Source organism: Tachypleus tridentatus, chromosome 10 (assembly GCF_004210375.1).
Source record: "Tachypleus tridentatus isolate NWPU-2018 chromosome 10, ASM421037v1, whole genome shotgun sequence".
NCBI lineage: Eukaryota > Metazoa > Arthropoda > Merostomata > Xiphosura > Limulidae > Tachypleus > Tachypleus tridentatus.
In genome coordinates this window covers 71,131,989-71,147,348 of record NC_134834.1, presented here as the reverse complement: position 1 = coordinate 71,147,348, position 15,360 = coordinate 71,131,989, and the positions used below count along the sequence as shown (strand labels likewise).

General features: G+C 29.1%; 1 protein-coding gene across 4 annotated transcripts in view; it reads right to left on the bottom strand.

Annotated features, from left to right (window-relative positions):
* Window positions 1-15,360, bottom strand: part of LOC143229533 (glutamine--fructose-6-phosphate aminotransferase [isomerizing] 2-like) — a 45,521-nt gene that overhangs the window by 1,017 nt on the left and 29,144 nt on the right. The window contains exons 5-21 of one of the 4 annotated variants that reach the window (XM_076462007.1): window positions 14,806-14,864; window positions 14,103-14,231; window positions 13,565-13,626; window positions 12,800-12,879; window positions 11,355-11,378; window positions 10,540-10,563; window positions 8,454-8,477; window positions 7,124-7,253; window positions 5,686-5,756; window positions 4,836-4,928; window positions 3,133-3,326; window positions 2,802-2,922; window positions 2,469-2,626; window positions 1,758-1,872; window positions 1,370-1,497; window positions 898-1,050; window positions 65-241 (exon numbers count right to left, since the gene is read on the bottom strand). In XM_076462007.1, the coding sequence (XP_076318122.1) occupies window positions 65-241; window positions 898-1,050; window positions 1,370-1,497; window positions 1,758-1,872; window positions 2,469-2,626; window positions 2,802-2,922; window positions 3,133-3,326; window positions 4,836-4,928; window positions 5,686-5,756; window positions 7,124-7,253; window positions 8,454-8,477; window positions 10,540-10,563; window positions 11,355-11,378; window positions 12,800-12,879; window positions 13,565-13,626; window positions 14,103-14,231; window positions 14,806-14,864 (1,742 nt within the window). The remainder of the gene's footprint in view (window positions 1-64; window positions 242-897; window positions 1,051-1,369; window positions 1,498-1,757; window positions 1,873-2,468; window positions 2,627-2,801; window positions 2,923-3,132; window positions 3,327-4,835; window positions 4,929-5,685; window positions 5,757-7,123; window positions 7,254-8,453; window positions 8,478-10,539; window positions 10,564-11,354; window positions 11,379-12,799; window positions 12,880-13,564; window positions 13,627-14,102; window positions 14,232-14,805; window positions 14,865-15,360) is intronic. The other 3 variants (XM_076462010.1, XM_076462008.1, XM_076462011.1) reach the window with 3 other exon arrangements.

Genomic DNA, 15,360 nt, shown 5'->3' with positions numbered 1-15,360 from the left:
TGCTATTTTAGCTGTTTTATTGTAAATGCATCTTTAATATGAAAAAAAAAAGTTAAACACATACATTACATCCTCTGAGTACAGCAATGTGGTATGATAGAAGTTGCAAGGGAATAACAGTAAGGATTCCCTGAAGACAATCAACAGTGTGAGGCACCTCAAGTGTATTATAGGCATGTTTCTTGGTCTCTTCATCCCCTTTCTCACAGATAATAACTGGTCGGCCATCTCTGGCAGTTACCTACATGATAACAATGAAAACCCACTGTACTTCACAATTCTTTTTTTTTTTTTTTTTTTTTTCCAGTAATGGCATTTTCTAATACTAAAGTCCCTCAAGAATAATAGACATATTTGTAACAGGTATCATTTGTGTAGTATAGTCATTAACCCTCTCACTGTCATAGAAAAAGTAAATTTCCTTTTAAAATTCTTAAAGTTTACTACTTTCTAATCATAGTAAAAAATTTCAAACTCATATTGAATTGAAGAAGATCAAAGAAGATTATTTTAATAATGTTTCAGTGACTTTACATTTCACCATCATTATAGTGATGTTGAGCTGCAGTCACTGAAATGGTAAAGTAAAAAAAAATGTTGGTTTAAGATTTGAATAACTTTCTTAAAAAACAGTACTATTTAAGTCTTTAGGATCATTTAAACACACACAAGCAATTTAAGCTTACACATTTAGCAAGCTTGAACCCTCTCAATAAATTAGAAGATCATATAAACAAATGCAAAGCAAAACACACATTTCAGAAGAAAATATAAAAGAAACAGATTAATTCTTTATTTAATAGTGGATACACACAATATATCTTGAGTAAAAACTAAAACATCAACAATGTTTTCTTCTCATTAGTGGAAATAAAAATAATTATGTAACTTTCTTACCTGCTGAAGAGCATTCATGCATTTTGGATAAACAGGATCTCTTGTGACAACCATGATGACTGGCATATTTTGATCAACCAGAGCCAGAGGGCCATGCTTTAACTCTCCGGACAAAATTCCTTCTGAGTGAAGGTAAGTCAGTTCTTTAATTTTCTAAAAATAGAACAATAAAATTGTAGGTTATGAACAGTATTTTTTTTTAAATACACAGATTTTGACTGATGTGAAATTGAGTTCTGCTGCTAAACATCAATGTTTTTCATCATTAGAAAAATAATGAAACAGGGTTATATTTGCTTGCCAATGGGCAAGTCACGCACCAAAACAACAGGTCTTATAACTGATCCATCTTTCAAATATTTTGTTTCCTTGCCTCTTAAAAACTGTTGCCTTCCACAAAAGGTTCTAATAGTTTTGGTTACATTGGTGTAACAAAAACAAAGCTTTACATTACAAGATCCTAGCCACTTACCAAAGCTCCTTCCATGCAGGTAGCTGTATTGTATCCTCTTCCCATCACCAGTAGTGATTTTTTATCATACATGGTTTTTGAAAGTTCATATACTTTTTCATCAAGCTTCAACACCTCCTCAATTTGCTCTAAAAAGTGAATGAACATACCACAGTTTATAACAACTGGGTTAAGCAGAAGAGAATGCATAATAATACAGATTGTTAATTATCCAAACCATAAGAATAGAGGAAAAGTGAATGAAATGCCTTGATAAAATTGAAATGAATAAATCAATAATTGCATTCTACAAGTAATGTACTTTTATTTTATTTTCTAGAACCATAAATAAATTAAAACTTTCTCAACAATTGTCAGCTACTCAATACACAATCTTCATACAACTCACCTGGAAGAGATTTCAGGCCTTGGATGATTTCACTTCGTCGTGGCTGCATGGAAATTCTGTCCTCGCACATCACTAGTGCAAACATTACTAGAGAAATAAACTGGCTGGTGTAGGCCTGAAGTGAGTAGAAAGAAAAGTATTTCACTCATCTGCTTAAGTAAATAATATCTTTGACAAACTTTAAAGCAGACACTGTTAAATATTCTGAAGGAAGTTTTAAGTCAAAAGATTCTGAGGAACTGAATAACAGATTGATTCGGGAAACACGATAGTAAAGTATAATAGTTGTGTTATTATCTACAACTTTGAAAATAAAAAAATGGTAGACAATATAGAAGCTTGCATTAGTAAATGAAGCCCAAAACGTTAAGTGTTACCGTACTTGCTGAAGAACCAATGTTTAATGTGATGCTTATCATTGATTAAAACTAACTGATATTTAGCAGAGAGCATGAAAATGTGATGGTTTTCCTCAAGAAGGTTTTTCATACTTATTCCAAGTATTTTTAGCTTGCATAGAAATGACAATTCAATCTGCCTGGTGAAGTTTCCTACACATTGCAACCCTTTATCAAAACTAAGTATTAAACAAAACATAAACAATATTTTAGAAAAACATCTGTATAGCATACTTTGTGAGTAATAAGTTTATAAAACACATACTAACTGATTTTCAGAAACCCATATGCAAATGGAAAACAAATAAATTACCTTGGTACTAGCCACACCAATCTCAGGACCTGCATTAATATGGACACCACAATGGCTCTCTCGACAAATACTGCTTCCAACTGTATTTGTCACACCAACAATCAGAGCTCCCCGCATCTTACAATATCTTAAGGCCATCAGAGTGTCAGCTGTTTCTCCTAAAGGAATGGTGTCACTGAATAACTGAAGATTACTTCTCTATGAAATGATCTACATTCACTAACTCCAGAAAATTGATTTAACACAAGTAAATTTTTTATACTGTACTACTAACTTAGTCTACAAAAAACTTGTTTACTTGCATCTGAGAAACAGAAAGAAATCATAGTTTACCTGACTGTGAAATAAAAAAACATACATCATCTCGAAAAATTGGAGTGTTGCGATCCAAAAAGTCACTAGCTAACTCTACCATCACTGGAAGTTCAGTGAGTTCTTCCAAGACCTGACGAGTCTGGAAGCACAAAGAAAAAAATAAAAATGAATAGCTTCAAAACTAAAATGTTATTGTTGACATCAAATTGCACTTAAATAACTCCTTAAACTATAAGTCACATTATACAGTAAAATATTATTTAATCTCTTATAAAATTTATGTACAATATTTTTATATGCCTTCAGTATGAGCACTGACAAAACAATAAGTTTCAAAATGAAATCTTACAGCAATGGCACTATGGAAACTGGTTCCACAACCTATCAGTAACAGCCGTCGGCAGCGCTTCATCTCAGGAATGTAATCCTTGATGCCTCCCAGAACAACAGTCTCCCTTTCAAAATTGACTCTTCCTCTCATAGTGTTGATCACTGACTCAGGCTGCTCAAAGATTTCTTTTTGCATAAAGGAACTGTAGTTACCTGAAATTTTATATAACAACAGAAAAATACTTCAGTAGTTATTAAAAGCTTAAGATCAATATACAATTAAAATTTTGAAATATGAACAACTTAGCACTAGGTGAAAATCTCATATTTAAGTGAAGCAATCTTTGTGCAACATTAGAACTATATATGGCAATATAGCATTAAAACAAAAGTATGTACTAACTAAAACCTAGCCACAGTCATTAACTTTATATATTTTTTAAACTTTAAGGTGTAACGATGTCAACTATAATCCACTCATGCTGTAATTAAGTAAATTACAGTTTTGCATGAGCCATTGGTAACCAAACCATTGGTAGCAATTTCAGAAACACAAAGACTCCAAAACAAACCATGGTTAAAGAAGGCTCTAAAGACTAAGTGAAAAGCTAAACCACTCAGTAAAAACCACACTTACATAGTCCAACCATAAAGCATCCAAAATAATTCCTCATGCTTATAACCTATCATAACATATCAGGTATATTATGAGAAAACAGTTTATCTAAAATTACATTTATATCATTCCAAAAGAATGGAATATCTACAGATATCGTGGTTTATTTTAAACCTTAGAATATCTTGTCAAAAGATAAATTAGACGGATATTTGTCCTTTTTAATATGGTAAGTTTTCAGAAATGATATTTGTGAAAACTACAAGATTTTCCTCTTTACAAATAATCAAAACCACTTATAAAGTCATCAAAGAGGTTATGCTTGCACAATATTATTGATTTCATACATGTAACCATCCAGTATGTCAGAGAAAAACAAATTACTCTAGAGAAACATTTTACCAACAATAAATCATCTACCACCATACCACCATAAAAAAAAAGAGAAGAACAGGTCCTCTTGTTGCTTGCCCAGTATTTCAATCAATAAAGGATACAGTTTTTCTTAGGGATTGAAACCAGGTCTAAATTAAAGCAGATGAAACAAATTGGTTGGCTCTTTAAGTACTGTATACCACTATGGCATTAACATTATTTTGTTTTCAGTAATCTTTTAAATGGAATATATTCCATGTCAATAAAAATGACATTTTTGTCTTCTCTTACAACTGGTTGATTTCACGTTTACTTCACAGACTATTTTTACTTTTTCTTTTAATTTTTTTTATATGGCCTCTATAAGTATATACATATTTTTAATATTTCATTTATGATGCATTTTTAATCTTTCCTACATTGTAATCAGTTGCAGTTTGAATTTTGTTTTACATTTCTTTTTATTTTTTAAATTAATGTTTCTTTTCAGTTTGTTTTTTAACCTATTATTCCACTCTTCCTTTACATTGTAAACCACTTTCACAGATCACTTGATATAAGTAAACACATTATGATGTAAATGTACATTATGTTACTAATTTTTAAACCTCTCACTGCTTTGCACTTCACTACTGAAGATGGAAGGTCTCTGTCTACTTTGTAAAAAAAACCAAAAACACAAACAGTACTTGAACAGTACTTCCATATATATTGCAAAAGTCCTCACTTGCCTTTCATTATCTGTTGGATTTCCATCTTCAGTGTAATGATCTCTCTACCAGTTGTATCATCAAGTGCACGTTTTAGTCTATGAATAGTCAAATCTGCCAATAAATAAAAACAAAATATTACTATTGCATATCATGTCACGAGTGTAATACTTCTTTCACATCGTTCGTAAACTAACCACCATGAGTAATATTATTTAACACACTAGTTAACAAAAATTCTACAGAAACATTCTTACTACTGAAATTTATGGATATCTAACCCTACACATACTGATTTATATTTTTACTGTTTACTTCTGGTGGGGTCAATATATTGCATCATATTAATTAACTTTATACGTTTTTCTCTCAGAGAATTTAGTGTAAAGATTTGCCTTATAAATCTGATAAAATCTTACACTCTCACCACAAGATATACAGGGAATTCTAGCAGTAATTAGTGTAATTAATTGCAATATTGACAGTATATATATATCTTTTCATGATCAGCTGTCTATGCTCTTTGAAAAATGTAGAATTCACATCTTCTCTCATTTATATAATGTATAAAAATTACTTTGTTTCTTGAAGCCTTATAAACAGATGTCCAACTGTATACTTTATAACTCAATAACTCAGCACAATTCATAATTACTTCATCATCAGATTTGAAAAAAAATTGTACAAATAAAAATCCATAATTAACATAAATCGTGTTTAAAAATTCCTATTTTAAACAAAACATCATGAGATGTAAAATATTATGCTATTTATTACATAAGACATCTTTAGACTTAAACATTATTTTAACTTTAAAGTTAGTTCTGTATACTAAAAAATGTAGCTCTTTTATCATAAAAGAAAAGCTTACTGCCATCTGAAACTGCTGCCACATCATCATCCTCAAGAAATATTACACGGTTTGTGTGTTCAATTATAGCACTGAAACATGAGATTAAACAGGTTGTCACTGTCAAGCTACAGCATTGTTAAGTATCCAAAAATCTGACCTTAAGTAATAATTATAACAAAAGGAACCTTTTAAATAGGATAGTTCAGAAATGATGAGTTTGAAAATAAAAGAAACAATTACTAAAGATTTTTAGATTATTCTCAATGAAAATTACTTGTCAGGCACTCATGGAAATATAGCTGTTCAACTGTTCTGTTTTACCTATCACAAACAACTAAACAAACATCACAATGTATCTGGTTTTCTATGGTCACTCTTTATTGAGCACTAATGGCTGTACAAATATCATAAACCATTTTATAACATATAAACCTACATTTATTCCCACAATTTTATAATATTTTAATGTAGGTTTCTGTACTTACTTACAGTTCTAGATCAACAAGATATATGAATGGAACTTGTTTATCTTAACCTTAGAAACTGTTATCGTTATGTGTTATTTGTGGAGATAGAAAAGTTGGAAACTAGTTTTTCCTTTTTTATCACAAGACTTGCCTAGTAATATGGCATTTTGAGAAGTTCTCATAAACTACACATTTGAATATAATATTGAATTTACACTGTGTATAAAATATATGACTTGTATAGTGTGTGATATAAAACCAAATGGTTTAACTCAGAAACTTCTTAAGTTAGTGTTGGAAAGTTTCCAATCAATCAAACAACTACAATACTATTCCAAACAAAATGTGGTTAATTAATTAAGAATACATTATAACACCCCCAAACACAGGGTGAGCATGTTTAGTGTGACGGAGATTCGAACCCGTGACCCTTGGATTACGAGTCGAGTTCCTTAACCACCTGGCCATGCTGGACCTCCAGTTGAGTTCCTAAATTCTCTTGAACTGCTATGGATGCCAGGTTACATTCTGAAATTAAAGGTTGATTCCCCAATAATGTTCAGAAATACTGATCCTCCATAGTTGCATAATGGTACAAATTTAGTTGTTAAGACTTTACTGCCACATGATATGAAAGCAACAATTACAACTGATCATGCCAAAGGTGAACATGTCTTCATTCCAAGAATTATTTTGCTACCAAGTGATTACCCATTTGAATTTATAAAACTTCAATTCCCAGTTACAATTTGTTTTGCAATGTTAATTTATAAGGCACAAAGTAAAAGTTTAAAGGTAGGTTGATTTTCCCTGAAGTAGCCTTGCCTTTCACATGGTTAATTCTATAATGTTCAAGTATACCACAGTGCACTATATAGCTATAAAATAGTTTATATAGTGCATGTAACATTTACTATATAATGTACACAGTACATGTATAATACAAAAATATAACGTATACAGTGTACAATATATATAATTTATAAAACCTGGCATCTGATGCAAAGAAATATTCCACTTCTTTATCTTCACCCATGGGACAAAACTCAGTTGTGGACTCTGACCGCTTCAAGCCAGCTGTATTGGCTGGAATGGTCGATGAATGGCAAGGACGATGATCTGTAAGTAGACAAAATGCACATTAGCTTTCTAATAGAAACTGGTGGATTTAAAAATAATTAAGGAAGTTCCATTTAATTTTTCTTTACTTCATCTTGCTTTCAAATTTAATCAAATGTTCATTTCACATAAAGTTCACTCTTTACTAGAAGTAATCATTTTATAAATGAATATTGTTATTTTCATTTGTAAAAATCAACTGAGAAACATATTTTTATAATAATATTTTGCAATTGTTTGAAAAGCATTTTTTTTATGATTTAACCAAATTTTCAATTTGATGGATATTACCAAACTAAAGATATGTGCAACTGAAATAAGAAATTAGAGTATAGTAATATTGAAATAGTTACTTAAATGCAGAGAAATTAACACATTTACCATAAATTCATTCTTACAAAAAAAAAATAAAAAATGACAACTTAAACATGGAATAATTTTTAAATCTTTAATGTTACCAAAACATATATGTCTTAAAATATATTTTGTATTTCACAAGGTTAAATAACAAGAATTTAATATTCCACTCTTATCTGACTTGGTATTATATATGCACAGAACATAAAACTTTTAGGGTATCACAGAGACATCTTATAATCTTAATCCAGAGATCCTTGGCCCACTTTTTTCTTTCTTTCTTTCTTTCTTTTTTTTTAGTAGCACATGATTTTAAAACCTGTTCTGTTTTATATCAATGTTTAATCTGTAAAACCTTAAACTGACATACTTAAGCTGGTCTTGAAACAAGTAACCAATAATTAATTGCAATCATTCTTATTTACCTTTTCTGCTTTTATTTTTTTACTTTGGAAACTATATACATGGCTTATGTTAAGATTAGTTTCCCAGATGCAAAGCTTAGAACTTAATGAATTTATACAAAATTAACACGCAAAGCTTCAAGCCCAAGTACGAAAAACAATTTTTTTTTACCATAACTAAAGTGTATTTTCATTTTTGAGGAAGCTTGCCAAATGTGTTATTTTCTGTAACATGTATTACATCTGTAACAACTCTTTTATCATAGTTTTCACTGTGCTTTATGTGAATCTCAACCTTAAAAATGTTATGCAACATTAAATATAAAGAAACAATACTAAAAAACAAATATTAAGCAATCCAATTTGAGCTTATAGCCACTTCATTTTTAACTTTCTTACATAAACTTGGGAATACAAAAAAGAATTAAGCAATGAATACCTTCTCTGTCCTTGGGGTCACCCTCTAAATATAGTGGTTTTATACACAGGAACAATCACAAAGCATGAAAAAACACAATGACAATCTCATGAATAGCGAAGTGAGTGAAAAATTCACATAAAATTAAGTTTTCAAAAACAGAGATTTCAGTTTAATGATTAATATGCATCTGTAAAAACAAAACACCCACAAAATAATTCTTGAATTACAATTAAAATAAAAGCTGAAAAATGCAAATTAGAATTATTTTGGTAAAAAACAGTCATCTAGCTGTAAAATTAAAGGACCTTATGGATATGATATGTTTACGTTCAAACTGGAAAAAACTATACAAACATGCAAATGTAAACAATTAAAAGCTAATGTTTATTCCTGAGTAACACACATATAATTGTACTTCCACAAGTAAAATATTTCCATAAAGTTCAATGAAGGATTTTTATTAATTTTAAGAAACTTTTAAATGTTCCATTATTAAAACCTCTTATAATCTCAACTCATTGCTCTTTTTTCATTATCAAAACATTTTATGAAGTCTCAACACATTGCTTTTCATTTTTTATTCTTCTTTTCATAATATGAGCACAAGGCATATGAAAACAAATTCTGGTCACTCAAAGTAAAGTTCTGATGGATATTTTCTTAATTTTAATTGCCTTTGCATTTAGGCATGTGAGAAAACAACAAGCAAAATCAAGGGACTTCACTATCAGATTTAGGGGCTACCAAACATACATTCCCATCACCATCACCAAATTTTCTCCTCAATTCTGCATTGGTTTGATCATTTAAAATGAAATCATCAAGTATGACTAACAAAAACGTCAGTTATTAGATTAATGCTCATATTATGGCATATCTGTAGAGGTTAAGAGAAAAAAATGTCTTTGTTTTTTTGTACATGCCTCTATGTGAGTTATTCAAGTGTTTTTATATGTAGAATATATCTGTGTTAAATGCATATGAAACTAAAAGCAGTATTTGTACCACAGAAAATTCCTCACATGTGCACCATATCTCTTTCAACTGGAATCTTCATCATGCTTTATGTATAAACTTCAAGATTTGTATGCACTATAAAGCATACACTTACACCTATAGACCACAAAGAAAAATCCCATGTGCAGACAGTATATTTAAGGGAATTTACAAGAAACTTGATAATTATGTGAATGATAAGGGCTGGCTTTAAGATTTTATTTTTAATTTATTTATTAATAGTTTCAGTTTAGGTTTTAGAGGATGGAACAGATGAGATGGACCAATAGGTCTCATGTTATCCCACAACATTGTATTAAAATAAATGCAATGTTACAAATGCAAGTATAGACATATATAGTACAAGTCAATCTTTATTTTATTAATTTCCCATTCTTCATAATATGCACTTATGGTATTTAATATGTATAAATACAAAAGCACATTATAAATGTATTTTAAAAAAACAAATACACAATGATAAGCAAGGGCAGAAAGAATGAGAGATCTTTCAAACAACAGGAACAGATTTACAGACCCAGGGTCAAATGTAACTTTAGTCTATTAGCTTGCAAGCCACTGTTATTTTTATTAATTTTGTGATCTGAGAGTTGAGAAATTTAATTAGTATTTTTTTTTAAATTAGTATTAACATAGTTTTCATGTATATGTGAAACATTACTTTAATATTTATTACTACTTATTTATAAAACAGTTCAAATAACCTCACTGTGCATAGGCAGAAAATATATATTTAACACCCTTGTTCCCTTAAGAACCATATCTTACAATAAAATCTGATTTATCATGAACATTTTCAGAAATAATGAATGAAATTGTATACCATAAATGATATAAGCATATATTCATTTTTTTTCTACAGATGTAAGTTTTCAAAGAGTTATTTAATGTTCTTTTATTTGACTGTCACATTATAATTTCAAAACAACTTATAACAAAATATCAAACCTTTCATTTCTAATCATTTTTGTAAACAGCAATCTACAGGAACTATATTCTCAATAATGCTGTACAAATTAACAGTTCTGTATTTATCAAGTGTCTAATTCTTAAAATGTACCAGCTAAAAATTAACTTTGTCATGTACCTGGTTTCTTCTTTTTTTCAGACTCTGGGAGTAGAAATGGAGTCGGTGAATTATGTATGATGGTAACATAAAACAGGTAAAATAATAAAGATTAAAAACGTGATATCAGAGACATTTTGAAATGAAACAAAAAACAAAGTAAAAGCAATATACAAAATACAACAAAGAGCAGGGGTGGATCTGGTGTACCAGCTATTTCTCCAGTTCCTTATTAAACTAATCTTTTTTTACTCTTTGAACTAAAAATATTAAAAGTTACCATCATAATTCTATAAAATAAAATTCATAATTATTACATTATAAAATAAAACAGAATAAAAGTTAAAAATCAAATAGGAATTGTACTCTATCTATTACAAAATGCTTTGCATCACATTTCAATTAAACTTCAGTAATCTATAATGTAAAAACTAAAGGAATATATTGTAAAATATTCCCTATCACTATTTCTTAGAAATTTTTTGCAATTTATCTAAATTTTAGCTTTCAGCAGGTATTAGAGGATAATCTATGTAAAAGAAAGTGAAGAAAGACTATTTTTAACAATACTGTTTTAAAATTACAGTTAAAAGCAAAAAATTCACTATTTACACCCTAATCATACTAAGTAAATAGAATGTGGATGCTAAAAATGAAGGTGGAAAAAGAAGTGTCATTGCAATAACTAAAAATTTTGCTTCTGCTCACACCAATAATTTTAAAACTTTGAGAAAAATTACTATCTTGTCCCTCTCTTAAATTCATTTCTAAAAGTATTATTTTACCAAGAAGCAAACATCAAGGGCCTCATAGGCAAATTCAGAAAGGTTATGTACCTGAAGAACTTTTTCCTGTGGTGTCTGGGGCATAACAAAAAAGGAAGAATCACAAAGAAGGTAACAGGAAACATGGAAAAAATACAAAAGTTTAGTTTAAGTAACTATCAATAATAATTATACCAATCTTTTGTTTTCCCCATTCAAGGTTTAAACCAAAATTGTGAAACTTACTTCTGCCAGAATGATTTTGTATGGTAATAAAACTGTCTTTATCGAAATATAAAAGACTTGAGTGTTTTGTCCTTTAAATGATCAGGATTCACAGTCAAATATTAAGTTTAATTAAGTCTGTTATTAGAACACATTCATTACTGTTGAATTCTGAGTAATACACCTTAAAACACAGCACTTAAAAACTGGCAAATTGAAGAATAATACAACATACTGATGCATTTTTATGTATATTAAAAACTAGATCATTGTATTCTGGCATGTACATTTAAACATCTTCAACAAATAAAAATTCACCATTTATAAATATTGTTTGTAAGGCACTCCTACAATTAAGAACAATGTAATTTCAGTTCTATTAATTAAACTCTTTACTGCTAAACTTGTCCAATTAGTCAAACGTTTTAATACATTAGCATGACATAACATGCAATAATTAATAACAAAAATATACATAATAGATACATATGAGACCAAAAAGACAAAAAAGCACAGTTAATGCATTACAAAAACAGCAGTCAGATCATGCTGCAATGTGTGTGACACAGCAAAAGCACTGGCAGAAAAATAGCAGTATATTTAAATATATATATAATTTATAGTTTAGATTCTGCATGAAAAGACATTGTATAGCATTCCAGTACACCATGACCACCACCTGCAATAAAACACTCTCTTCAAATACCATAACATGTTTAAAATCACACAAAATCAACCTATGAATCATTTGAAACAATTTTATATTCTCATCCATTTCATTAGACTTGTTAGATAATGGTATTTCAGCAGGAAAAAACAAATTCTGATGCACACCCACAGTAGCAGATCATCTCAAAAACCTTCAAATTGATGGGTTAATTTTGTAAAGCCATTTATATAAATTCTAAAAGAGTTATACACACAAACATACATTGGACAGCTTTGATTCCATGTGCTCTACAAGCAAGTCATTATAATGGTTTCTTTAAACTGATTTTTAGATAATATATTTGAACAAGTATCATATTTCAATGCACATATATTGCAATAATGAAAAACACCACAAGCCACACAACTGTATTACCTTCATTGGTTATAAATTAACCTTATATAAGATGAAGTTATTAGCTAGGCACACTCAAACATGTTTTGTAAGCATAAATTAATATAAATTAATATTTTACTTTAAAGAAGCTCCACATTTGTTTTTTCTCTTGATCTTCACCCAACTTTATTTTGCAATTTCAAATAAATAAAAAACCCTTCAGTTCAATCTTTGATTACAAGCCTACCTTTGCTGAAGAGAACAGGAATGTAGTCTGTTGCTAGGTGAGTTTTACTTTTAATTCCCACCAACAGAGGACTTCCACGCCTACAAGATAAAATATTGAAAATAATTTTGCCAGAAAAGCAGCTCAATGTGACTAAAGAAATTTTGAAGAGATTTATTAAATGTATTGAAAAGGTTTATGCATTCTGATTACTGTAACTTCCCACAATCAAAATCATATATAAATTTAATAATATATGATGTGTAAACAACATTTAGCAATTTTCATTAAATACTAAGGCTAAACAATGAAGTACATATAATATATAAAATATATTCTGACAACTCTAAAATATTCAGCAAAAATAAACATGTAAATATTTGTTAATTCAAAGTAACAATCATTTGATTTCACATTCCTTGCATCAAAAGCCATTCAACTAAACCTAAAATATGCAGTTTCTTAATGTTCTTTTTACCATATTATAACAGTTTCACTTACTACCACTTTGACAGAGGTATTTATTTCTAAGCACAATTCTGAAGATTTTAGAATACTGCAAGAGGACCTTTGTTTTCAGTGTTGCTAGCCTTATGCCATATTATTGCCATTATAGGTTTTACTATATTTACCCTGTTTCTAAGATTATATTTTTATTTTATTTATAACTACTAGTATTATACAGATTTGATATAATACTACCAGATAACACTTGCACTTCCATAACCTCCTTATAAAGTTTTTACTAGTTTTATAAAGTATTTTCAAAATTTCATTGTTTCTAACCTGGCTGCCACACACTGTCCTGGATACTTTACACTCTTAAATGCCAGAGCAAATGCCCCTTCCTGCAAAAACATGAAATAAAATCATGTACTATATGAATTATTTATACAATAACACACAAAAGCATTACTTCTTTCTGTAAAAAAAAAAATACTTTCACTAAAAAAACACATGAAGTTCAAAATGATTTTAACTGGTAAAAATGTCTTCTCTTTGTCCTTGTGGAAACATGAATAATATTTCCTTCACATTACATTATAGTTTGGAAGAAAAATAAAATAATTTACATTTATGCATCTCACTCAAAAACTAATTTTTGAAAACTAACAATTTATATGTATACTCAGTAAGGTCATTTATGTTTCTGTTTCAGATACACTTATTATACATTGATAATAATGAAATTACAAAATAAAATAAATTTAATACTAACATACAGTTATAAAAAAAAAGGATGGGCTAACAGTATTGAAGTAAATACCTGTAAAATAGACAAATTTCATTAAAAATCACTTTAATACAGCTTAACATGACTTACCAGTTGCTGAATAACCTGCTCCACAAGCTCCCTAAATGACAGATCTGGGTGGTTATCATGAATGTGCTTAATCAGTTTGGCTATTACCTCAGTGTCAGTTTCAGATTCAAATTTATATCCTTTCTTCAGCTGAAAGTTAAAATATTACGAATTTGATGCTACACACAATAACACGTGGATATGGTTTAACACATCTGTAGTTCTTGATCAATTACACACATATGTAAAACTATGTTGCACGTCTAAGATACTTATTTGGCATTACATACAACTGTACAAGGATAGAGTGTTGCATAACTGTGATATTTAAAATACCCATACAATCCTACATGGACTTGAAGTTATGCACATTCACATAACATAACACTTAAAACAATCTTACATGGATTTGATTTTAAACACAAATCAAATCCATGTAAGATTGTTTTGAACACAAATATATGAGGATACAGTATTGCACGTCAGTGACATATATGAAACAATATTACATGTATTTGATATTAAACACAATTATACATGTATACAGCATTGTACTTCTCTGATGAAACAGCCCTGTTAATATATCTGATTAATTTATTAATGAAGTGTTCCACACTTTATAACCTTGAACCTTTTTCAACTTTAGTATTTCCAAGGTTTTATTGTGGTTTTATGAGAATTAACAAATATATCATGCTTCACACACATAAATTATACGACTTACCAGGAATTGCTTGATGTCACTATAGTTAGTTATTATTCCATTATGAACAACACAAAATTCTGAAAAAGACAAAATACAATTTCATTGATAAAAACCAGCAGCACTAAGTTTCTTGATAAGTATAGTGACAAAAGTCACTGTTTATGTAAAAAAAACCCAATATCATGTTTTTATAACTGGATGAAACCTGCAACTGAAAAAAAACATCAATGAAAGAAGGTTTGAATTTAAATAGAAATAAATTTATTATAATAAAAATAAACAATATGTTCAAAGTTATTGCTTTGTTATAATCTCTAAAATAAAGCTATTTCATAAAGATGGAGTAACAAGTCTTTCTACTAAAAGAACATATATTTAAAATTATTTAAATCAGCAAAGTTTTGTTGTTAGATAAATAATCATACATTATTCTAATGTCTTACCAAAAAGTTTCTTGTAATTGTTTTCTTTATAAACTCAGTTTTATTCTGCAAGTATGCATGCTTGAAAAAGAGTAATAACAATATAAATTGAAACAGGTAATTTCTCTACATATGATAAAGTAAACTGTAT